This window comes from Rhinatrema bivittatum, chromosome 4, assembly GCF_901001135.1.
Source record: "Rhinatrema bivittatum chromosome 4, aRhiBiv1.1, whole genome shotgun sequence".
NCBI lineage: Eukaryota > Metazoa > Chordata > Amphibia > Gymnophiona > Rhinatrematidae > Rhinatrema > Rhinatrema bivittatum.
The window spans coordinates 305,211,498-305,236,793 of record NC_042618.1 but is presented as its reverse complement, the minus strand read 5'-3'; the positions used below and the strand labels follow the sequence as shown (position 1 = coordinate 305,236,793).

At 43.9% G+C, this 25,296-nt stretch overlaps 1 protein-coding gene across 1 annotated transcript in view; it reads right to left on the bottom strand.

The window, feature by feature from the left end:
- DNAH9 (dynein axonemal heavy chain 9) overlaps positions 1 to 25,296 on the bottom strand; it is a 1,128,006-nt gene that overhangs the window by 63,805 nt on the left and 1,038,905 nt on the right. The window contains exon 68 of the mRNA XM_029600235.1: positions 777 to 1,166. Within this exon, the coding sequence (XP_029456095.1) occupies positions 777 to 1,166 (390 nt within the window). The remainder of the gene's footprint in view (positions 1 to 776; positions 1,167 to 25,296) is intronic.

Here is a 25,296-nt window from a genome sequence, read left to right as displayed (position 1 = left end):
CTAAATTTAGCCTCCAGAACTTTCCTATGTCATTAGTATTCTCAAGTACCAAGACAGCCAGCTCCTTCCGAGCATCCTCTAAAATCCTATCTAGGTGATGCTCAAGGTCTGCTATCTTTGCACCAAGCAGGAAAGTTACCGAGTGGTGCTCATGCCCACCAGCCACCCAGCTATCCACTCTCCTATTGACTGAATCACCAACTACCATGGCTATCCTATCCCTTCCCTGAAGATGCCTTCTCGATGTGAGAAGATAATGCATTAACTGGAAGGCAAGTCCTAGCTACAGGATCACTTCCTGCCATTCCAAGAAGAGGGCTCCTTCCAAGTGACCTCACTTCTCCAAAGTAGAAAAGAGACTGCTAGACAAGTTGGGATGCTCTACTATGTCCCTGAAAGTCTCCTCTCTTCTACATACCTCACATTGTGTGACCAACAGAGATGGATTTATAACCTGTGGATAAATTTATGTATGCATGCCCTGTTTACTGGGATTGACTGGAGGTATGCCCAGCGGCTGGGTTGTAAATGTGTAAAATTTCCCTAAAATTTTCCATGCAAATAGCAGGTGTAATTATGTGTGGGTAAATTTGGCAGGATAATTTTCAAAGTGAACATATAAATGTAATTCCTCTGAAAACCGGTGTTAACTTACTTGCATTTTTGCAGTATAATTTAGACGGGTTGTTTGAAAATTACCTTCTGAATATCCAATACTGGGCCTAAACTGCTAGACCGCAACTCTATAAAAAGTATGCACAGTGATAATTCTTTACCTGGGTATCCCAACGTGCTCCTTCTATGAACAAGCCATGCACATAAGCACCTTCTCGAGGGGGACTACTGAAGTCTTCTCGGTTCTTTTTGGTCACATCACACTGTAAGGTCATCTTATCCAATGGCCATTCATTCTTCCTGGCCATGGACTGCATGATGGCTGTAAGGAAGGACTGTGGGTTGAAGAAACCAGCTAGCCATACGGCTGAGGGCAAGGCAAAGTCTCCTGTCCAGGTTTCCAATTCTTTGATCCGGTTCAGAAGATCGGCAAACCAGCCAGTCAGCCCAGACATAGAAGGATATGCTCTCTTTGTCCATGACTCAGGAACTTGGTCGAAGTAGATGGCATTTTGCAGGTTCTCCATGTCGCTTGTCATAGTGAGTTCTCCCTACAGGAAAATCAGATTTAATGAGCAGACTGCAACAAATCCCTTTCGTAGTAAAAGAATGATTAAAGGCCTTTTTCGAAATGCTGTTTTTCATAAGGACCCACTGCATGCCAATAACTGTTCATGTTTTATTTCTTCTGGTTGCATCATACTGCTCTTCCACATGTAGACCTCAATATTCAAGACTTATCTGGCTAACTTACATGGAATATTTAGCAGCAGGGCTATACAGCTGAATATCTATATATAAATTGCTTCATAGCCAGATAAGTCTTACCTGACTAAATTATGCTTGCTCTATCAGCACTTATCCAGCTAAGTTAATTGGATAAGTAGTGCTGCCTCATTATACCCATTGCCTGCCCTTGAATTATCCGGCTATCTGCTTAGTCAGATAAGTGACTTATCCAGCTTAAGTAGCTTTTGAATATTGGAGTCCCATTGTACAAATCTTCATGTCAACTGAAAATCTGCTCTGTCTCACTTTTCCTATTCATGTCTCCAGCCCTTCCCTCCTCCATTCTTTGTATAGATTTTTGCCCTCTATTGGTAGAATCTGTTAACTTATCAGGTTTGAACTACTGTCTGTCCTCTCTTTTCAAAAAGTTCATTTGTTTTATCTGGATGGTACAGTTCAATATTAAGAGTACAGGCAGCATAGTTTGATCAAAGGCAAAGATCTAGGAATTCAGGAAAACTAATTCTGTTAAAATGGGGAAGTACCTTAAATAGTCGTTAACTGGAAGGGATGAAAAGGATATGCTAAGGGAAGTAGAAGTCCTGTGGGCAAAGTAAATGGAGATATTGTAAGGGCAATAAACCTTTTTGTTAGGAAAATAGATTAAAAAAAAAGAGAGAGACCTCTGTGGTTTTCTCAACAAATAGCTGAAAAGCTAAGAGGGTTTAGCATTCATAAATTACAAGAGATTGCAGAATAAGGAGGCAAACAATAATATCTAGAAAAGTTAAGACAAGCTGGGAAAATAGAAGAGTGAAGGTGCAAATGGAAGAAAAAACAGCTAATAAAATAAAAGAGGGGGACAACACTTTTCTTTAATATATTTGCGACAGAAGGAAGTGCAAAAGTTTCATTATGAGACTCAGAGTGAAGGGAGGAATATGTAGCAAATGATGAGGAGAAAGCAGAATTGCTTAACAAATATTTTTATTCAGTGTTCACTATGTGGTAGATTTTATAATTTTGTGCGAGCGCATACTTTTGTTCGCGCACCAGGCGCGAACAAGAGTACGCGGGATTTCAATAGATACACGCATAGCTGCATGTATCCATTAAAATCCGGGATCGGCGCGCGCAAGGCTGCCGATTTTGGGCAGCCTGCGTGCGCCGTGCCGTGCAGCCTGCCTCCGTTCCCTCCGAGGCCGCTCCGAAATCGGAGCGGCCTCGGAGGGAACTTTCTTTCGCCCTCCCCTCACCTTCCCCTCCCTTCCCCTACCTAACCCACCCCCCAGCCCTATCTAAAACCCCCCCTACCTTTATCACCAGATTTACGCCTGCCAGAGGCAGACGTAAATCTGTGCGCACCAGCGGACTGCTGGCGCGCCATCACCCGACCCGGGGGCTGTTCTGGCGGGCACGGCCACACCCCCGGAACGTCGCGTCACCTGCGCCACGCCCCGAAATGCCGCGTCACGACCACCACGCCCTCCGACACGCCTCTCCATGCAAGCCCTGGGACGTACGCATGTCCCGGGGCTTGCGCGCGCCGCTGAGCCTATGCAAAATAGGCTCGGCGCGCGCAGGGGGGGGGTTTGGGGTAGGTTTTCGGGGGGTACGCACGTACCCCTTTGAAAATCTACCCCTATGGATGGGCATTCGAGAGAAATGAAATAGGAAATGCATTTCATTTTGTTTTCACAGTGAAACGAATGAAAATCTGATGAAATTTCTTGGTTTTCAAGTTTTGTTTTGAAAACAAAAAATGTGATTAGTTGGGGGGGGCAGCGCTGTTACCTAGGGTGCTACAGACACTTGCACGAGCCCTGCCCATTCCAGGCAGACAGAAACAAAAAAAAGAGTAGCAGCACAGGGACAGATTAGCTGATTGGGGTTTAGGGCATGCCCAGGAAGACTGGTCGGGAGGATCACGTGGTTTGTGTTGGTTGCTGCAGCCCTGTGCACATGGAGCTGCTACAACCAACGCCAGGCACTGCAGCATCTTGTATCACAGAGTGGAAGACTCTCACAAGGCTCACTGCTCACTGTCTTCTGTTTATTTTATTTATTTATTTTAACCTGCACAACAGCGGTGGTAGCAGTAATAGCAGCAGCGGCTCCATGCGCCTGTTGCCACTGCTCTGCTCAGGCACCTCTTTCACCTTCACCATGTTCCTGGCTCTTCCCCTCACATGCTTCTGCCAGGGGCCGATGGGAGACAGTGAGCAGGCTTCTCACCTCTGGCTCAAATCCAACCCTGGCCTGAAGACAAGGTCACGCCTAGCAAATAGGCTGAAGCCCAAAGCAGGGGCCCAGACCTATGCCTAAGTATGACATTGAGGCATCACCTAGGCATAGGCCACAGTCCGACACAGGAGCTGCAGCCTAGGCTCGAATGTGAAGCTGGGGTCTTGACTGAGGCCTGAACCCAATGCCAGGGCCTTAGCGAGACCCCAAAAATTGAACAAACTTACTTGCTCCATCGGGGATCCAGCATTGTAGTCCAGGCCCAGGTCTGGAGACTGGATCCTGATGCTGGGGCCTGCCTGAGCCCAGATCCAGGCCCAACCAGGAGGCTGGGTTCTGACACTTCGGCCTCGGCCTAGGCCAGGGCCTAAGCTCAAGCCCAACGCCACAGCCCAGTCTGGTGACCGGTTCCCAATGCTGCAGTCTGGTCCAGAGACTGTGTCCTGATGCCTGGGCCTTGGCACAATGCCATGACTGGGTCCAGATGCTGAGGCCCAGCCTGAAAGCAGAGTCCCAAAATCTGGGCCTCAGCTGAGGCCCAGATCTAGGCATGGCCTAAAGGCCAGATCCTGATGCTGGGGCTTGGCCAAGGCTCGGCGCCCAGGTTTCAGAGCTCTTTGGTTTGGTCTTCTTTCTTCTTAGATGAAATGATGCTGTCCACTTAGAAATGAATTAACTCCAGTCCATCCTCCTCAGCAGAGCGCGCTTCCCAAGTGGCTGACATCATTTCATCTAAGAAGAAAATAGATGACAGAAGACTTCCAAGGCCTGGGTGCAGAGTCTGGGCCTGAAGATGGACCTGGCCCCAGCAATGGGCCTGCATCTGGACCAAGGCCTTGGTATCAGGACCCGGCATTGGGACCAGGCCGTAGCATCGGGCCAGGGCCCAGGACCTGTTCTAGGCTGAGGCCCAGGCATCTGGACCAGGCATTGGGACCTGGCCTCTATGCTGGGTCCAGGCTTTGGGCCTTGATCTGGGCCCTGACCTAGGCAAAGGTCCCGGCATCGGGTCTGGGCCTGGCCCACAACACTGAATCCATGACAGAGCAGGTGTTTGTTCAATTTTGGGGTCTTGACCAAAGCCCTGGCATCACGCTCAGGCTTAGGTCTTTGGCTCTTGCGTTGGGCCACAGCCTAATCCGAGGGACGGCCCTGGTCCCAGCCTCGTGCTCGGGCATAGTCAAGGCCCCTGCTTTAGGCCTTGGCTTATTCCTTAGGTGAGGCCTAGGGTTTCAGACCTGGGCCTTTGCCCAATGGATAAATTGTTTTGTTTTCAAAATGAAACATGAAAACCAACAAAGTTTCATCAGATTTTCAATTTTTTCGCTTTTAGAATAAAATGAAATGAAATAGGAAATTTTGTCTCATTTCCTATTTTGTTTCTCCCGGGTGCCCATCTCTGGTGTTCACTGAGGATATGCTTGGCATAGGACCAAAGAAAACAGACACAAATACAAATAGAAATGAGGTAGACCTAAAAAAAAATGTTCCAAACACTGTGTCTGGAAGGAGCTAATAAAACTAAAAGAAAATAAGAAATGGGGCCAGTCGGGATACAACCAAGGATATTAAGGAAACAGAGGTGCTGTCATCTTCATTGCCAACCTTTTTATTGCTTCTTTGGAGTGAAGAGTGGTTTCAAAGGACTGAAAACAGGCAGATGTGGTTCCTCTTCAGAAAAGTGAAAGTAAGGCCAAGTATGAGAACTACAGGATGGTTAATCTGATCTTAGTGATAAGTAAATTAATAGAATTGCTGCTAAAATAGAGGATAGTCCCTTTTCTGGAATTTAGGATCTGGGGCAGTATGATTTTTACCAATTGTAGTCAATTTCTTTGACTGGGTGACCAGAGAATTAGGTCAAGGGAGAGCAGTAGATGTAGAATACTTGGATTCCAGCAAGGTTTTTGACACAGTTTATCATAGGCACTTTAGAAATAAACTGAGCGTCCTACGTATGGACTCTAAAGTGATTCAATGGGAATGCCGCGTATGTCATGTACTGCTATAGAAGTGAGAAGTAGCAGAATTAACAAAGGGTAACAGTAAATGGAACTCACTCCTTGGAAAGGGAAATTACCAGTGTTGTACCACTAGGATTGGTCCTCAGTCCAGTTCTGTTCAATATTTTTGTCAGTGATATTGTGAAAGGGCTATTAGGATAGGTTTGCCTTCTTGTGGATGATACCAAAATCTGTTACTTATAGAAACCCTGAATGGCGTGGAAAACATGAGGTGGAATCTAGTGATGCTTAAGAATGGTCTAGAGCAGGGATTCTCAACATAGTCCTCGGGACACAACTAGTTAGTTGGATTTTCACAATATTCACAATAAATATGCATGAAATAGTTTTGCATATACTAGCAGTCATGACATACACAGCACTCCCATTCAGTTTTTAACCCTGTCAATTTCTGGTCATCCAGTCAAAGAAATTGACAAAGACCTGTCTTTCTTAAAACCATAGTGCCCCAGATCCTGTAATTCACAGAGGACTGGGTTGAGAACTACTGGCCTAAAGTTTGGCAACTAAAATTTAATGCTAAAAAATGCAGAGCCATGCATTTGGGTTGCAAAAACATTAAGGAGAAGAAGACATCAGGCATTCTTATTACAGAATCCATTTTGTAATGTAACCAAAATTAAAAACAAATAATACTCGTTACTGCACAGTATTGTATTCATAATATTGTTCCTGTTAATATTCTATTCTCAATACAGCAGTTATATTAAAATTCACCAAGGGGTCAGTGCGCTGTTGCATTTAGAAATGAAAAGGATTAAAATGGAGAGAAAGGAAGAAATATTACATGCAGAGATAATGATGCATGCTAACAGGGGCGGCTCAAGGCAATCTGCTCCTGAGGCGAAGAAAAAGAAAATGCCCCCTTCTCCAAGGGGAGGTCAAATTACAGAGGGAGGGGGATTATCCCTCTTGGATTCTAGCCCTTTTGGTGATTTGAAATGCTGGGTAAGGTGGAGGGGGGGGGGGGGGGAGGGAGTCAAGGGTTACGATTCCCAGAGGAGTGTCAGATAGAATGTTAGTGATCCTCCAGAAAAATTCCTGCAAAAAAGAAAGACATATGGAACCCATATGGTATTAGGCCTACTGTAAAGTGTTAGGTATGAGCTTGACGTACAGAAAGCCATGAGTAAACAATTACAAATTACAATACAGTAAACGTCCTATACCACAATAGCACTAACTGCCAGTGCTCAAACAGTATAAAGCATGAAAAGCAACACTGCAAATATTACACCAGTCCTTAAACACCAATACACCTCCTATTAGGAAAACAAAACAATTTAAGAACATAAAAAGTTGCCATATTGGGTCAGATCGAGGGACCATCAAGCTCAGAATCCTGTTTCCAACAATAGCCAATCCAGGATACAAGTACGTGACAAGTACCCAAACATTAAATAGATCCTATGCTACTAATGCTGGTATTAAGCGGTGGCTGTTCCCTAAATCAGCTTGAATAATAGCAGTTTATGGACTTCTCCTCAAGAACTTGTCCAAAACTTTTTTAAACCCAGCTAAGCTAATTACCTTAACCACTTCCTCTGGCAACGGATTTCAGAGCTTAATTGTGTGTCAAGTGAAAAATATTTTTCTCCAATTTGTTTTAAATGTCCTATTTGCTAACTTCATGGAGTGCCCCCTAGTCCTTATATTATCTGAAAGAATTAATAACCAGTTCACATTTACCCATTCTAGTTCTTTCATGATTTTGTAAATCTCCATCATATCCCCCTCAGTTATTTCTTCTTCAAACTGAACAGCCCTAATCTCTCTAGCCTTTGTTCATAGGGGAGCGTTTCCATCCCCTTTATCATTTTTGTTGCCCTTCTCTGTACCTTCTCCAGGGCATCTATATCTTTTTTGAGATGCATCAACCAGAATTGAACCCAGTACAAGGATCGGTCTCACCATGGAAGCGATACAGAGGCATTATGACATTGTTTTCTTCATCATTCCCTTCCTAATAATTCCTAACATTCTGTTTGCTTTTTCAGCCATCCAGCACACTGAGCCAATGATTTCAATTTATTGTCTACTACGACACCTAGATCTTTTACCTGAATGGCAACTCCTAACATGAAACCGAACATTATGTAACTACAGCATAGGTTATTTTTCCCTTTATGCATCTCCTTGCACTTGTCCACATTAAATTTCATCTGCCATTTGTATGCCCAATCTTCTAGTGTTGCAAGGTTCTCCTGCAATATATCAGTATCTGCCTGTGATTTAACTATTCTAAATTATTTTGTGTCATCTGCAAATGTGATCACCTTACTCGCTCCCTTTCCAGATCATTTATAAATATATAGATCCCTACACAGAAGCTACAAGCTAGCAGAATACTTCCCCTCAGTCACAGATGCAGAACACAGACAGAACCTCACCAAATACAGAATAGGAAGGTCATAAATTATAAATAGAAACATGCAGACATAACTGAACTGGAAATCGCAACAAGCCAGACAAGCACTACAACAATGAAAAAACAGAAACATCAGCATTCCTTATAAAACATCAAACAATAAAATCACAAAATCTAAATTATAATACTAATAAAAAGAATATTTCAAAACAGCTGATTAATAGAATATCTAATAATAAAAAATGAAAAAAATGTAAATTCCCTAATACCTATAAAATATTTTAAAACAGACAAAGGATTTTAAAAAATTCTCCTACTCTCTATATCTAGGAGCTTTTGATTCCAGGCACCCTGAAATTGTTGTGCATTAGTCAGAGGTGGTGAAGTACACAAACTTTCTCCTCCATATACAGACACTAGGGATGTGCAGACAAAAAGTTTATGTTCATAAGTCCATAAGTCGAAAGGGGGGGTCAATTTCGGTCAATATGGACATATGTAGAATTCTACAAGTTGAGTCTATGTCCATATGTGCACCAATTCCCTAAATAAAAATTTAAACCCCTCACCCTCCTTAATCCCCCCCCCAAGACTTACCAAAACTCCCTGGTGGTCGAGCGGGGAGTCAGGACGCCATTTCTGTATTCCTTTGCGAGGAGCACGTCACGTCGGCGTCATGTCGGAGTGACGCGGACGTCACGTGATTCCCCGCGCGTTCGCTCCGGGACCCTCGTTGGACACAACCGGAACTTTTGGCCAGCTTGGGGGGGTCAGGAGGCCCCCCCAAGCTGGCCAAAAGTTCCGGTTGTGTCCGGTTGTGTCCCGGAGCGAACGCGTGGTGAATCACGTGACGTCCGCGTCACTCCGACGTGACGCGGACGTCACGTGATTCCTCGCGTGTTCGCTCCGGGACCCTCGTTGGACCCAAACGGAACTTTTGGCCAGCTTGGGGGGGTCAGGAGGCCCCCCCAAGCTGGCCAAAAGTTCCGGTTGTGTCCAACGAGGGTCCCGGAGCGAACGCGCGGGGAATCACGTGACGCGGCGTCACTCCGACGTGACGCCGACGTGACGTGCTCCTCGCAAAGGAATACAGAAATGGCGTCCTGACTCCCCGCTCGACCACCAGGGAGTTTTGGTAAGTCTTGGGGGGGGGGATTAAGGAGGGTGAGGGGTTTAAATTTTTATTTAGGATCAACAATCGCGATTTCCAACGTATTCAACATAGCTATGTTGAATACGTTGGAAATCCGATCGTTTTCGCCTCATCACTTTTTTAAGTTAAAAAAAAAATTACGTTGCGTTTTACATATGCGTTCAAAACGAATGCACACCCCTAACAGACACTCTATAACACACATATTCATTCTTTACACACACTCTCATATGCTCAATCACAAGCGGTCCCTGACAGTAACACATGCTGACTCAATGACTTGCTCACACACATATGCTCTCTCTTTTTTATACTCTTTTACTGACTCATGTTATCTCTCAATCTTGCACACCCACTGACTCTCACTTGTTCACTGACACGTGCTATCATGCTCACATATATGCTCACAGTCACACACGCTCACTGACTCATGCATTCTCACATGCTGTCAATCTTGTTCAAAAACACACATTCACTGACTCAGGTGCTCTTCTCCACTCTGAATAAATAAAACAAATCAGTTTTTACTTACATTGGTGGTCAAGGGATTCAGGCAAGACCCAAGAATAGGGCCTGGATTCTGGGTGAGCTGCCTGTTGATGCTTGGCTCCCCCCTTGGTGTGGAAAGGGGCAGGTTGAAAGGTCCTGATGCTATTTATTTATTTATTTAAATTACTTTTTGCCCTGGCCCAGCTTGATCCCAGCAGTTTTGACCAGGGTTGGATTTGAGCCAGAGGTGAGAGGCCTGCTCACCGTCTCCCATCGGCTGCTGGCAGAAGCATGTGAGGGGAGGAGCCAGGAACATGGTGAAGGTGAAAGAGGCGCCTGAGCAGAGCAGTGGCAACAGGCGCATGGAGCCGCTGCTGCTATTACTGCTACCACCGCTGTTGTGCAGGTTAAAATAAATAAATAAAATAAACAGAAGACAGTGAGCCTTGTGAGAGTCTTCCACTCTGTGATACAAGATGCTGCAGTGCCTGGCGTTGGTTGTAGCAGCTCCATGTGCACAGGGCTGCAGCAACCAACCCAAACCACGTGATCCTCCCGACCAGTCTTCCTGGGCATGCCCTAAACCCCAATCAGCTAATCTGTCCCTGTGCTGCTACTCTTTTTTTTGTTTCTGTCTGCCTGGAATGGGCAGGGCTCGTGCAAGTGTCTGTAGCACCCTAGGTAACAGCGCTGCCCCCCAAACCCACCCTGAGTTGAATGTACCCCTCTGACGGTGGCAGATATATAGAGTTATGATCTCCCTCTTACAGTGTTCGCTCTCTCTGTCTCTGCTCTGTGACTGCTGTTGACCCTTCTTTCACATTTTAAAAATGGTGCCCTTCTGTACCCCGGCAGTGCCCCACCCACTGACGGCGCCCTAGGCAGTTGCTTAGTCCCACTTAATGGACGCGCCAGCCCTGGGAGTGGGGACCCTGCAGGCTTGTTGGTAGAACTGCACGTGGATTGTCCTGAAGGCAGGGTGAGGAAGCCGTAGATTGAGTTTTGAGGGGAAGGTTTTGCCTCCTCAAAATTCTGCCGCCTCACCCTGCCTCATGATAGAACCACCCATGCATGCTAATATTTAGTGCTGAATGTTGAATTGTGTTATACAATTCAGAACATGTCATGCATCAAAACAAATTCTTTCTTTTAAGGTCAAATCACATGTAGGGATAAGGTCAACTCGAGACCCTAAAGGCCAAAATGTAGGGGAAAAGTCCCTTTTGAATTAAAAATCATTATAAAAGGTAAAAAAATGGAAACTTAGGATTATCCATCCTAATGTTCTAACCTTAGACACCTGAGATACAGTAAATATTAGTTTTCTTAGTGTAAGTTACAGTCCATTTTGTGTTTTAGTTCCATTCAATGAATACTATCATCACACAACGCATACATTATCTAAACATGATGATGTATCTGACATTTTGAGACCACACAGATCTTCACATTGATTCAAAGAAGGGTATATAATCCAAAGAAGAGTATATCATCCTTAGCTAATTTTTGTGTTGCTCCTATAAATATCAGAGCCTGCAAAGAATCATTTTCTCCAGGCTCAACATAGCTACAAACCTCTACATTACAGATTAATTCCCTGATGCTACTGTAAAAAGTGTAGTGGCTGGACATGAACTGGAGTCTGCTTGGTTTGGGGCTAGTGTGTTGAGCAAAGAGCTATAGATGGGCTCAGAAATGCCAGGCTTGAAGTCCAGAAAGCCTGGTATATGGCCCAGCCCCTGAAGATCCGGAATGGTCCTCAGGGAATTCAAAAGGAATGCTGGAACACCTGGAGGGTGTCCCTGGTATTTAGATGGATAGGAGGCCAAGGTATGTTTGGGATCCAAGAGAAAGACCTGTAGCTCTTCTCCTTCTGTACATTGGATACTATATTGTGTTCAGGCCTATAGCTTTGTGCCACATCTGTAAGTAGAAGCTTTGTCTATGAAGAGGAACTCCTATGAACTAACCTAAATAGGGCATATGGACCGGAGTTAAGCTTACCCATCGTTCCTAAATGCAAGGAGGTTAGTGGTTACTTCCGGTGTAAAGCCTAATGAAGGATCAGTAAATAAGTAACAGTCCTTGAATTACGTTAAAGCCAATTCTGTATAAAATGTTTTCTTTGTTTAAACTCTTTCAAAATTCTGCCCCCTGTTCTAGTTTCTTTAAGGGGAAGTGGATTATACTAGAGATTACATGCATTGGATTTAGATTTTATTCTTTAATGTATGTATAATTGCATTTCCTTTTCAATAAGCGGATATGTTTGATTTGCTGTAATGTTTAAAAGTGAATAAAAATAAAATTTAAAAAAAAAAAAAAAAGCTTACCCAAACTGTGAGTGATTCCTGTTTAAGTTATACCTGCAGTACATAAGTCAGGGAATGTTCTGTTATTGTCTTCTTTTTTTTTTTTTCACAATAAATCAGTATTGAGACACCAGTCTCAATGTGTTTGCACTGTAGGGGCCTCCAACCAGACATTTGCATTGAAATTATTGCTATGGAGGCTGTCGCAGTGCCCGAGTAGACATGGTATAGGCTACCAAACAGTTAAGAAGGTAATTGTGCAATAGCCTGCAGAAGTCTGTTGGCTACTAAAAGCATAAATGATATCAGTTTTCAAAATGAACTTTCACATGTAAGTTTGCTTTGAAAATTATGCTGGCAAAATTCCTTGCACAGGTTCCACCTGCTAATTTGTGCGGGGAGTTTTATTAAGAGAATTTGCATTCATACTTTGAAAGACTCTGCCCCAGAAATACCTCTGAACAGTCCACAAACCTTTACCCACGCAAACCGCAAAGGTGGAGGACCTCGTGTGTCACCTAGATAGGATTATAGACAGTGCTGGGGAGGAGCTGGATGTCGTGGTACATGTGGGCACCAACAACATGGGAAAATGTGGGAAGGAGGTTCTGGAAGCCAAATTTAGAATTTTAGGTAGAAAGCAGAAATCCAGAATCTCCGGGGTGGCATTTTCTGAAATGCTCCCTGTTCCATGTATAGGTCCCCAGAGGCAGGCAGAGCACCGGAGTCTCAATGTGTGGATGAGACACTGGTACAGGGAAGAGGGATTCAGATTTGTAAGAAACTGGACAACCTTTTGGGGAAGGGGATACTTTTCCAAAAGGACAGGCTCCACCTGTCCTTTCCAGAGTAGATATCAGGCTGCTGATGCTAACTTTTAAAAAGAAGATAGAGCAGCTTTTAAACTAAAAATCGGGGGAAAGCCGACAGTCAATCAGCAGTGCATGGTTCGGAGGAATGAATCTTTGAAGGATACTAATGAAACAGGATAGTTAGGGTATCCCAACAGAGAGGTTCCAATAAAAGCAAGAGTAGTCCATGTGCCTATAAGAAAAGAATCAACTGAGCTAAAGAATTCTAAATTATCCCTATCAACTGAAAAGCAGGTTGTTAATACAAACAAAAAACACACTTTGAAATGTCTGAATACCAATTCCAGAAGTCTAAAAAGTAAGATGTGAGAGTTAGAATGTTTATCAGTGAATGATGCGATTGATATAATTGGCATCTCAGAGACCTGGGGTAAGGAGGATAACCAATGGGACAGTGCTATATCAGGGTACAAATTATATTGCAATGATAGGGAGGATCAACTTGGTGGGGGTGTGGCACTTTATGTCCAGGAGGTTATAGAGTCCAACAGGATAAATATCATACAAGAGACTAAATGCTCTGTATGGGTAGAAATCCCATGTGTGTTGGGTACGAGTATAGTGATAGGAGTATACTACCGTCCACCTAGCCAAAATGATCAGACAGATGATGAAATGCTAAGAGAAATCAGGGAAGCTAACCAATTTGGCATTGCAGTAATGATGGGAGATTTCAATTACTCCAATATTGACTGGGTAAATTAACATCAGGACATGCTAGAGACAAAGTTCCTGGATGGAATAAATGACTGCTTCATGGAGCAACGGACTCAGGAACCAAGAGAGGGAGCTATTTTAGATTTAATTCTTAGTGTAACACAGGATTTGGTGATAGAGATAAGTGATTATAACATGACCAAATTTGAACAAATTACTAGAAGGGGTCAATAGGTAAATCTACAGCTCTAACACTAAATTTTCAAAAGGAAAACTTTGATAAAAGAGGAAAATAGTTAGAAAAAAAATGAAAGGTGCAGCTACAAAAGTTAAAAATATACAACAGGCGTGGACATTGTTTAAAAATAGTCTTAGAAGTGCAGTCCAGATGCATTCCATGGATTAAGAAAGGTGGAAGGAAGGCTAACTATTACCAGCATGGTTAAAAGTTGAGGTGAAAGAGGCTATTTTACCCAAAAAAATCCTACAAAAAGTGGAAGAAGGATCCATCTGAAGAAAAAAGGAAAAAGCATAAGTATTGTCAAGGTAAGTGTAAAACATTGATAAGGCAGGCTAAGAGAGAATTTGAAATGAAGTTGGCCCTAGAGGCCAAAACCTCATAAAAACTTTTTAAAATATATTCAAAGAAAGAAACCTGTGAGGGAGTCAGTTTGCCTGTTAGATCACCAAGGGGTTAAAGGGGCTCTTAGGGAAGATAAGGTCACTGCAAAAAACTAAATTAATTCTTTGCTTCTGTGTTTACTAATGAGGATGTTGGGGAGATACCGGTTCTGGAGATGGTTTTCAAGGGAGATGAGTCAGATGAACTGAACCAAATCACTGGGAATTTGGAAGATGCAGAAGGCCACATTGACAAACTAAAGAGTAGCAAATCACCTGGACTGGATGGTATACGCCCCAGGGTTCTGAAGAACTCAAAAATGAAATTTCAGATCTATTAGTTAAAATTTGTAATCTATCATTAAAATCATCCGTTGTATCTGAAGACTAGAGGGTGGCCAAAGTAACCCGAATATTTAAAAAGGGCTTCAGGGGCGATCCGGGAAAATATAGACCAGTGAGCCTGACTTCAGTGCCAGGAAAAATAGTGGAAACTATTCTAAAGATCCAAATCATAGAGCATATAGAAAGACATGGTTTAATGGAACACAGTCAGCATGGATTTACACAAGGGAAGTCTAGTCTCACAAATTTGCTTCATTTTTTTTTGAAGGGGTGAATAAACATGTGGATAAAGGTGAACCGGTAAATGTGGTGTATTTGGATTTTCAGAAGGCGTTTGACAAAGTCCCACATAAGAGGCGTCTAAAAAAACTAAAAAGTTATGGGTTAGGAGGCGATGTACTTTCGTGGATTACAAAATGTTTACAAGACAGGAAAGAGTAGGATTAAATGGTCAATTTTCTCAGTGGAAAAGGGTAAACAAAGGAGTGCCTCAGGGATCTGTACTTAGACCGATGCTTTTCAATATATTTATAAATGATCTGGAAAGGAATACGATGTGAGGTAATCAAATTTGCAGATGATACAAAATTATTCAGAGTAGTTAAAACACAAGCGGACTGTGATAACTTGCAGGAAAACCTTGCGAGACTGGAATATTGGGCATCCAAATAGCAGATGAAATTTAATGTGGACAAGTGCAAGGTAATGCATATCGGGAAATATAACCCATGCTGTAGTTACACAATATTAGGTTCCATGTTAAGACCTACCCAAAAAGGAAGAAGATCAAGGTGTCATAGTGGATAATACATTGAAATCATCAGTTCAGTGTGCTGCGGCATTCAAAAAAGCAAAAAGAATGTTAGGAATTATTAGGAAGGGAATGGTGAATACAACGGAAAATGTCATAATGCCTCTGTATCACTCCATGGTGAGACTGCACCTTGAGTACTGTGACAATTCTGGTCATTGCATCTCAGAAAATATATAGCTGCACTGAAGAAGGTACAGAGAAGGGCGACCAAAATGATAAAGGGGATGGAACAGCTCCCCTATGAAGAAAGGCTAAAGAGGTTAGGGCTGTTCACCTTGGAGAAGAGATGGCTGAGAGGGGATTTGATAGAGGTCTTTAAAATCATGAGAGGTCTATAACAGGTAAATATGAATTGGTTATTTACTCTTTTGGATAATAGAAGGACTAGGGTGAACTCCATGAAGTTAGCAAGTAGCACATTTAAAACTAATCAGAGAAAATTCTTTTTCACTCAATGCACAATTAAGCTGTGGAGTTTGTTGCCAGAGGATGTGGTTAGTGCAGTTAGTGTTGCTGGGTTTAAAAAAGGTTTGGATAAGTTCTTGGAGAGAGAAGTCCATTAACTGCTATTAATCAAGTTGACTTAGGGAATAGCTACTGCTATTACTGGCATCAATAGCATTGGATCTACTTAGTGTTTGGGTACTTGCCAGGTATTTGTAGCCTGGCTTGGCCACTGTTGGAAACAAGATGTTGGGCTGGAATGACCCTTGGTCTGACCCTGTATGGAAATTTCTTATGTTCCAATAAACCATTTACACGCATAAAACAGTGTTGTGAATCCACTCATGGGAGGGTTCTGCAAGCGGCCTCACTCACCTTCTGACTCCACCTGTACCATGACGCCGCCAGTCTGCCATATGGATGTGAGCCACCACCGCTGCCATTTTCTTCGTGGCTTGTGTGCTGCTGACTCTGCTGGGCCTTCTTGCTCCTGTGCAGCCTGGAAACACCGCCTCTGCCTTGCTGTGTGTTCCCGATGCCACCTGCTCCATGCGGTGGAAACGCCGCCAGCTTCCAGTCCTGCCCTGCACTGTCTCCTTAGGAGCGTGTGCTCCCCACTGTTTAGAATTTAAAGGGACTGTTGCGCAGGAGGTGGACCCTTGGGCCAAGGTGGGGTTGATGCTACCCATAGGAAGGATCCTACGGGTCCCCACCGTCAGCAGGTGAAGTGGGCTGATGGATGGAGGCCGGCTGGAGCTTCACCAATACCAGCCCTCGTTCCCTGTGAGTTGAGCCTTTGGGTACTGGGACCGCCTGGGCTTAGGTGGGCCTCAGTATGTCGTCGTCGATGGAAAGATAGAGAGGTCAGCCCAGAGGCATCAACAGCAAAGATGGGTAGTCTGTACTGGACAAGGAGGAGTCCTGGAGACCTGGGCACCAATAGAACCAAAGTCAGACAGGGAACACCAGAGCAAGAACAGGCCGAAGCCTGAATAGGCCAAGTCCAGGATGTAGACAATAGAGGCATCGTAGTGCAAGCTGGAGTCAGGGCCAGTGGCAATCAAGGAGTGGTGGCAATGCAAGGCTGGGGTCTGAGCTAGGAGATGATCAGTAGCATAGTCAGGCAAAGCAGAGGTCGGGTCCATAGAATGTCAAAGGCATGGTCAGACGAAGCAGAGGTCGAGTCCAGGAGAAGATCAATGGCATGGTCAGACGAAGCAGAGGTTGGGTCCAGGAAAAGATCAATGGTGTGGTCAGATGAAGCAGAGGTCAGGTCCAGGAGAAGATCAGTGGCATGGTCAGACGAAGCAGAGGTCGGGTCCAGGAGAAGATCAAAGGCATGGTCAGACGAAGCAGAGGTCGGGTCCAGGAAAAGATCAATGGTGTGGTCAGATGAAGCAGAGGTCGGGTCCAGGAAGTCAATCTGAAGAAGGGCAAGGAGTCAGGAATGCAGGAACGAAGGAGAACAGGAACTCAGGAGAATCACCAGGAGGCAACGGCGTACACGACCAGCGTGGAGACCTGTTGAAAAGGCGACTATCAAGAGCTGAGCCCGGCCTTATATACCGGAGCTTCAATGACATCATCATCCGGGGCCGCGGCCAAGTTCCTGCCGTGGGCCCTTTAAAGCTAGCAATGATGCCTAGGGAGGGGCGTGGCACTGGATGGCGGCATCTCTCCGCAGGCCACGCAGAGATGCCCGTCGTGAAGCACAGAGGCTTGTTGCAGTAGCTGGAGCACTGGGGGTGGCCCAAGGACACAGCTGGTGGCCCACCGCCGCCAGAGACGTGGAATTAGATGCTGGATTTGGCAAATAACACACAACAGGGACCATGGCAGGAAAATCTCTGCGGCCCCTCTTGATGACATCCTTCCTGCAGCCCTATTAAAGGGCTCTTCAGTCAGTTCTTTGTGGCCTTCGCAAATATATGCTAGCGCTTTCAAGGTTCTCCATGTTTTCTGTTTCATGTTCCTGGTCTCCTGGTTTCTATGGTCTCTTCATCTTGTTCCTGAATCCAAGTCCTTGCTTTGTGCCTGGTTCCAAGCCTTTGTCCTGTCTAGAGTCTTCAGAGTCTTTTTTGCTGGTTTAAGTCTTTGGAAGTCCTTCCTAGTTGCTGAGGCTGAATTCCAAGTTCTTGAGTCCTGTCCCTGCTCTTTGGAGTTCTTGTTCCAGCTTCCACCTTGTTCCAAGTCCTTGAGTGCAATGTCTGAACTGCTACTGGTGAGGTCTATAGCCAGCCCCGGGGGTTGTGTAGGGCATGCAGTGGCACTGGTCTTTCTCAGAATCTTCGTCATGTTCCAAATCCTGAGTCTTCGTATTGCTCCAAGTCCTGAGGCTTTGTTATGTCCAAGTCTCCAGCGTCCATGTCCACATTTCCAGAGTCATCTTGAGTCCTCTGTCTCTGTCTGTCCTCATGCTCAATCAGCTTCCAAGCATCAGACCGAAAGGGCTTTCAAATAGCCAGAGGTTTCTGGTTCCCAGTATCTGGAGTGTATTGGATGTCCAAGAGTTCCTGTTTCTAAGCCAACAGTGTTCCTGTTTCAGCCAGCCTGTGCATGGATGTGCTCGCCTGCCAACAGCGTGGACCATGGCTAGCCTTGGGGTTGTGTAGGTCATGTCGCAGTACAGGGGCTCATGCTCTCGAGCATCCTTCCTCACCCGCAACAATATAGCTTGGAAAATTACCTCCAGGTAATGTTATTTTTCCCAATCAGAAACCAGCAGTGAAGCTGCATCCTGACAGAGCTATACCATAATCTGTTAGACTCATGGCAGCACTCTGACTCAATTTATAATCCAGAAGGTGAGGGGTGAGAAGACAGGATAAATACTGGACCATGGACGTGAGCTCCACCCTGTTTTGCAGCAGATCTACAATTCCAATCTTAGGCCTCAGCACAGCAGAGAATGCCATATCTCAAACCTGCCCTGCAGCTGCTTTTTGTAGTTTATTATGGAGCCTAAAGCATAAAAGCTCTTTCCAATGTACCTCAGTCCTGCCCTGCAGCACCGCCATGATATTCCAGCACTAATAATCCCACAGACAGCTCTGCCAATGTACCTCAATAAGAACATAAGAAGTTGTCAATGATAAGGGGAATGGAAAAGCTCCCCTATGAGGAAAGACTAAAGAGGTTAGGACTTTTCAGCTTGGAGAAGAGACGGCTGAGGGGGGATATGATAGAGGTGTTTAAAAATCACAAGAGGTCTAGAACGGGTAGATGTGAATCAGTTATTTACTCTTTCAGATAATAGAAAGACTAGGGGGCACTCCATGAAGTTAGCATGTGGCACATTTAAAACTAATCGGAGAAAGTTCTTTTTCACTCAACGTACAATTAAACTCTGTAATTTGTTGCCAGAGGATGTGGTTAGAGCAGTTAGTATAGTTGTGTTTAAAAAAGGATTGGATAAGTTCTTGGAGGAGAAGTCCATTACCTGCTATTAATTATGTTGACTTAGAAAATAGCCACTGCTATTACTAGCAACAGTAACATGGAATAGACTTAGTTTTTGGGTACTTGCCAGGTTCTTATGGCCTGGATTGGCCACTGTTGGAAACAGGATGCTGGGCTTGATGGACCCTTGGTGTGACCCAGTATGGCATGTTCTTATGTTCTTATTGTCTCCCTTCTAGCCATTAATTCAAATTTGATGATGTTATGATCACAATTGCCAAAATGCCCCACCACTGTTACCTCTGACAGCAATCTAGCCCGGAATCACCCCTTTCTATTCCTGTAAAGACACTCACATATACAGCTCTGTCAATGCACTTCAGTCCTACACATATAGCATCCTTTGCTGTTCCAGTACAGATATCTGACACACAGTTCTACAAATTCACCTCAATTCTGTCCTGTCATTCACATACATAATGCCAGTGCACCTCAGTCCTAACTGTAACTGAGGGATTCATAAGCAACATGTAATGGCGACATCTAGTGGCCATATTTAGGGCCCATAATTGCATGGTTCTCGGAGGAGCCCTGATACATAGTTCCCAGCTGAAGACTGTTGCTGCAGTGGATTGACTAAGTAAGTTGGGAAGGGATAAGAAATATGGAAAAAATCCTCAAGTAGTTGTCACGGATGTGAACCCTTAGGATGTGGCACAGTTGACGCAGCCTAGCAGACAGGCCCACACGGCCCACACTGACAGCTGTGCTACTGGGACTGGAGCAGGAGCTTCACCCATACCAGCTCTGTTCCCCACAGGTTAAGCCTTTAAGTTCCAGAGGCCGGCAGGGCTTAGGCGAAAGTGTGAAAGGAATGGTCAGATGATGTCAATAAAAGAGAGAGGCAACACTGGTCAGGACAGGCAGCAAGCAGGAGAGAGGTCAGAATCAGAGTTCAGTACCAGATAATCTGGCCAGGACAGACAAGACAAGACATGGAGGACTGGGACAAGGGAGGAAAAGCAGGACAAGGTAGGGCCAAGCACAGGGAGGCAAGGCAGGGACTAGGAAGGCACGGGCAAGACAGCAATGAGTGCAGCAGCCAAGAAAACACTGCAAGACAAACAAGCCACAAGGCAGAGAGAAAAGGCACAGGGCAAAAACTGCAGGAGGACCTGTTGCTGAGGCATCTGCTTGGAGCATGGCTAGGACTTAAGTGATGTCCTCAGTATGTGCTGGTAGAGTGGTTTCTCACTGCAGGGCCTTTAAGATGCGCTTCATGCATGTGTGCCTAGAGCAGCCTGGGACAGCAGCAGTATGGCAGCATGGAGGTAAGGGGACACCAATGGCAGCATGTTACAGTACCCCCTCTTAAGCCCCTCAGCTTGGGCTTCAGGGGAAAGTGCTAATGAACTTCTTTAGCGAGTCGGGGGATTTTAACATTGAAGCAGGCTCCCAAGTGTTTTCCTCATGACCAAAGCCCTTCCAAACGATGAGGTACTGGAATCTGTTTTAAATTCTCCTGAAGTCAATGATCTCCTGGACCTCATATTTGGTGTCCTCCTCTGAATTTACTTCTAATAGCTGTCGTGAAGGCCAATAAAACAACAGAGGCTTGAGTAGCAAAATGTGGAACACAATATGGATCTTGAGGCTACTGGTCCTATCTGGCAAATGATGGGAAAAGGTCCAATGAAGTGTGAGGAGAATTTAGTAGAGGGCATTCTGAGCAGTAGGTTGTGGGTAATTCAACCATACCAAGTCCTCCAGTTTGAGAAGGGCACCAGCTGGCGTCTCTTGTCTGCTTGTTTTTTGTATCTTTCTGCAGCCATTGTAAGGAGCTGGCTGGTCTTTTGCCATATTTCCTTAAGGTCTTGGCACACGATATTGGCTGCAGGACATAGGCCATCACTGGAAAGGGAAACGGTACCCAAGAATGTCTGCCAAACACACCTTGAAATGGAGAGGATCCAGAGGAGCTTCCCACATGGTTGCCGTGGCAGAATTCTGCCCAGGGAAGGAGAGAGGTCCATTTGTCCTGTCGTTCATTGATGTATGCTCTCAAGAAATCCTTAAGGATTTGGTTGGTTCTGTCTGTTACTCTGGAACCATGGGAAGCAAAGGCAGGAATACAGAAGATAGGGAGGAGAAACATGAATATGGAGAAAGGCTACATGTACTGTAGGCAAAGCTCACAGGAGCTTTGCTTGCAGCTGCAGCCTGTTGCAGAGGCATTGAGATGATCACGGCTGGGGGTTAAACTTCCAACTGCATCTCGTCATCAGGAGGTGCCAATAGAGAGGTTTTCCGCTAAGTGGCGTTTAAGGCACAGCATGAGGCGTGCACGTCTAAGGAGGTCCAAGTTGGGAGCAGCACAGCGGCATTCCAGCCATGTCAGTGTGGGATGAGTTGGCCAGTCGCGGGGTTGTCCTGCGACCAGCCCTTCACTACAGTATTAGCTATATCATGGAATGAGGGGCTCTGCCTAGGAGCCAGGGAGGTGACTACAGCTGCACATGCTCAGTAAAGCATGCGGAAAGCTCTAGCATCTTTCAGTTCAAAATTATGTGCCGGGCTCCACTGGATGACTTCATCCATATGTGAGAACTGACATCCTGTTGTCCTTCAAAGAACACCTGTTACAGGTAAGCAACCTCATTTTTTTGTTTTTTTTAAAGCATATATAACCCATTCTATTCCACTTATGATTTTATAGACCTCTATCATATCGCCCCCCCCCCCCCCCCCCAGCCGTCTTCTCCAAGCTGAACAGCCCTAACCTCTTTAACCGTTCCTCACAAAGGAGCTGTTCCATCTCCTTCATCATCTTGGCAGCTCTTCTCTGTACCTTTTCAAGCTCTGCTATATCTTTTTTGAGATGCTGTGACCAGAATTTCACACAGTACTGTAGGTGCAGTCTCAACCATGGAGCATTATAGAGTTATTCTGACAGCCTCTGTTTTATTCTCCATTCCTTTCCTAATAATGCCTTACATTGTTTGCTTTTTTGACCACCGTCACACACTGAGCCAAGGTTTTCAAAGTATTGTCTATGATGACACCCAGATCCTTTTCCTGGGTGGTAACACCTAATATGGAATCTAATATTGTGTAACTACAGTATGGATAATTTTTCCTCATTTGCATCATTTTGTCTACATTAAATTTCAGTTGACATTTGGATGTACTGTCTCCCAGTCTCGCAAGGTATTCCAACAATTTCTTACAATCTGCTAGTGATTTTACATCTTCGAATAATTGTGTGTTATCTGCAAATTTGGTCACCTCACTCATCATTGCCTTTTCCAGTTCATTTATAAATATATTAAAAAGCACCAGACCTAGTACAGATCCCTGAGGTATTCCACTGTTTACCTTTCTGCACTGAGAAAGCTGACCATTTATTCCCACTCTCTGTTTCTTATCTTTTAAACAGTTTGCAATCCACAATAGGACATTGCCTCCTATCCCATCACTTTTTATTTTTATCAGGAATCTCTCATGGGAAAATGTACCTTCTGAAAATCCAAATACACTATATATCCGTTGGCAAATTTCTATGATTTTTCCCAGCACTGTCTGGCTCACCAGCCTAAAGTTTCTCAGATCACCTGGAGCCATTTTCAAAGATCAGCGTCACACTGGCTCCAATCTTCAGGTACAATAGATGATTTTAATGATAGTTTATTGATAGTTTACCATTTACTAGTAATAGATCTGAAATTTCATTTTTTAATTCTTTCACAACTCTGGGGTGTAAACTATCTGGTCCAGTGATTTGATACCCTTTAGTTTGTTAGTTTGCTCTATTATATCATCCAGATTTACACTGATTTGCTTCAATTCCTCTGAATCATCACCATTAAATACTATACCCCCCCCCCCCCCCTTAGTTCAACCATTAATGCACTGTTGCTACCTCCAGTTTATTTAGCATGGCTGCAATGTTTCTGTTGATTGTGAACCGATGTGACGTTACTAAACAAATGTCGGTATATAAAAACTGCAAATAAAATAAAATAAATAAATAAATAGTAGAGATGTGCTTCAGGTAAAGATTTCGTGTCAGGCTTCATTTCAGGTCCCCCCCTGGGAATTTCCTTTTTACCACGGTTCGGGGGTTTTTTTTTTTTTTCGGGGGCCCCAATTTTCGGGTTAGTGCGCACTAACTCAAAATTTAATTTTTTCCGAAGTTTAGGAAAATAGTCAATCATTTTTCGGTTCTCCCGAACCATTCCGAAATAGGCAATTTCATTGACATTGCCTAATTCAGGAAAAATGATTGCACATCCCTATTAAATACCATTTCTGGTATGGGTATCTCCCCAATATCCTCTTCAGTAAACACCGAAGCAAAGAATTCATTTAGGATTTCTGCTATGGCCTTACCTTCCCTAAGTGCCCTTTTAAACCCATGATTGTCTAATGGTCCAAGTGACTCCCTTACAAGTTTCCAGCTTCAGATATATTTTAAAAAGGATTTATTATGAGTTTTTGCCTCCATGGCCAGCTTTTTTTTTCTGCCTTATGTTTTGCATCTAACTTGCCAATGCTTATTTCACTTTTTTAAAGAAGTTCTTTTGATTAAAATAGCCTCTTTACGATTACAGTGATAATGTGGATTGGTCTCCTTCTAAGGAGCCTGATGTTCAGCAGCTCTGTATAAGACTGCAGAATCTGGCTTGACAGGAGCTCAGCATCTGGTAGTTTATATTAAAATTAGCTCCTCACCAGCCAGTCCGGAGGAGAGAGCAGAGCCTGCTGTATCCCTGAAAAAGGATAGTAATTCTCCTGAGGGATTTATGCCCCCTGAGTTTACATGACCTTGGAGAGGCAGGGGTCTCATTAACAGGGGAAATGCCCTCCTGCTGTTTGAGAGCAGTCTTCCCAGCTAGTCTGCTGGGCAAATCCAGGAAAGATAACAGAACTCCCGAAAGGAGGCATTTCATTAATTTGTTTTTAATTTTATTCAACTTTCTATGAACAGTGCATGGTGTGACTAGTACATTTATTATTATCCCCAATGTATTATTAAGAATGCAACTGTATAAAGAGATTCTGATCTTTTGAACAGACTGTGAGACACAAGTCAGCCTTATTCTCTTTAAGCAAGTTTAGGGAAGAGGATAACCTGGGTATAAAACTGTCATTCCCCTCTGCAGGATTTTCATCATGAAGGGGCAGTCTGATCCAAAGAAACAGCCTCCCTTTGAGAAACAAGCCAGCCATAAGTCTATTGGGCAAGTCCAGGGAAAGGAATAGCACCCATCCACCCTGAAAAGAGAATCATTCCTTATGATACGGAAAATGTTCATCTGACAGAAAAGAGGAAAGTGTCAGAAAATATTAAAAACAGATGATTTTACAGAATGGAGGAGAAAAGTTTCATGCAGCAAGTTAAAGAGAAACAAACTGCGGGTTTGAACAGCTACTAGCAGTGAGGGAACCAGTTGAAAAATACCAAGTTTTCCAAAACCGTCACGGGATACTGCTTTGATTCAGCATAAGACAGTCACATTACCCATCTGCATGAATCATGAACCTATCCACCTGAGAGAAAGGCTATCAAATACATCTGCTCCAGACCCCTCAGGTGGAGTGTCCATAATCATGCCATCAACAGAAGAAATACAAAGAACAGACACTGCAAGAGATCCTTCTCGGGAGCAGCACTCACTTTATAGAACTTCCTCCCAGAACAGCTACAACAAAATACAGGACTATTCTTATTTCAGGAAGCAAATACAAGCCTGGCTATTTTATCAGGCCTTTAAATGATAAACACAAACATTGACTACAGAAACTACCTAACATTCTCATCTTGAATGCCTTTACAATGCTAGTACAATCCAATAGCTTATGATGCAATATTGATTTTTGAGTTAGTCAATAGTTTTTTGTTTATAGTTTGAGCTTAGTCTTGACTGTAGATATTAGTTAGGCCTTGAGACACACTTTATTTTATTTATCTAATTTGTTGTACTGAGTCCCTGCTGTTTACTCCTTTGAAATATGCATCTATAAATGACCTGTTTGTTAGTGGAATTTTCTAATTTGCAGCAATCTGCCATGAATGAATTAAGTCTTCAAAAATGCAGGATATAAATCCAAGTAATAAATAAATAAATAAGTAAATGAGGCTGTTTATTAGAAGAGAATTTGTGAACTCCTAATTTTTTATGTTTAACAATCTTCCTACTTAATTGCAGT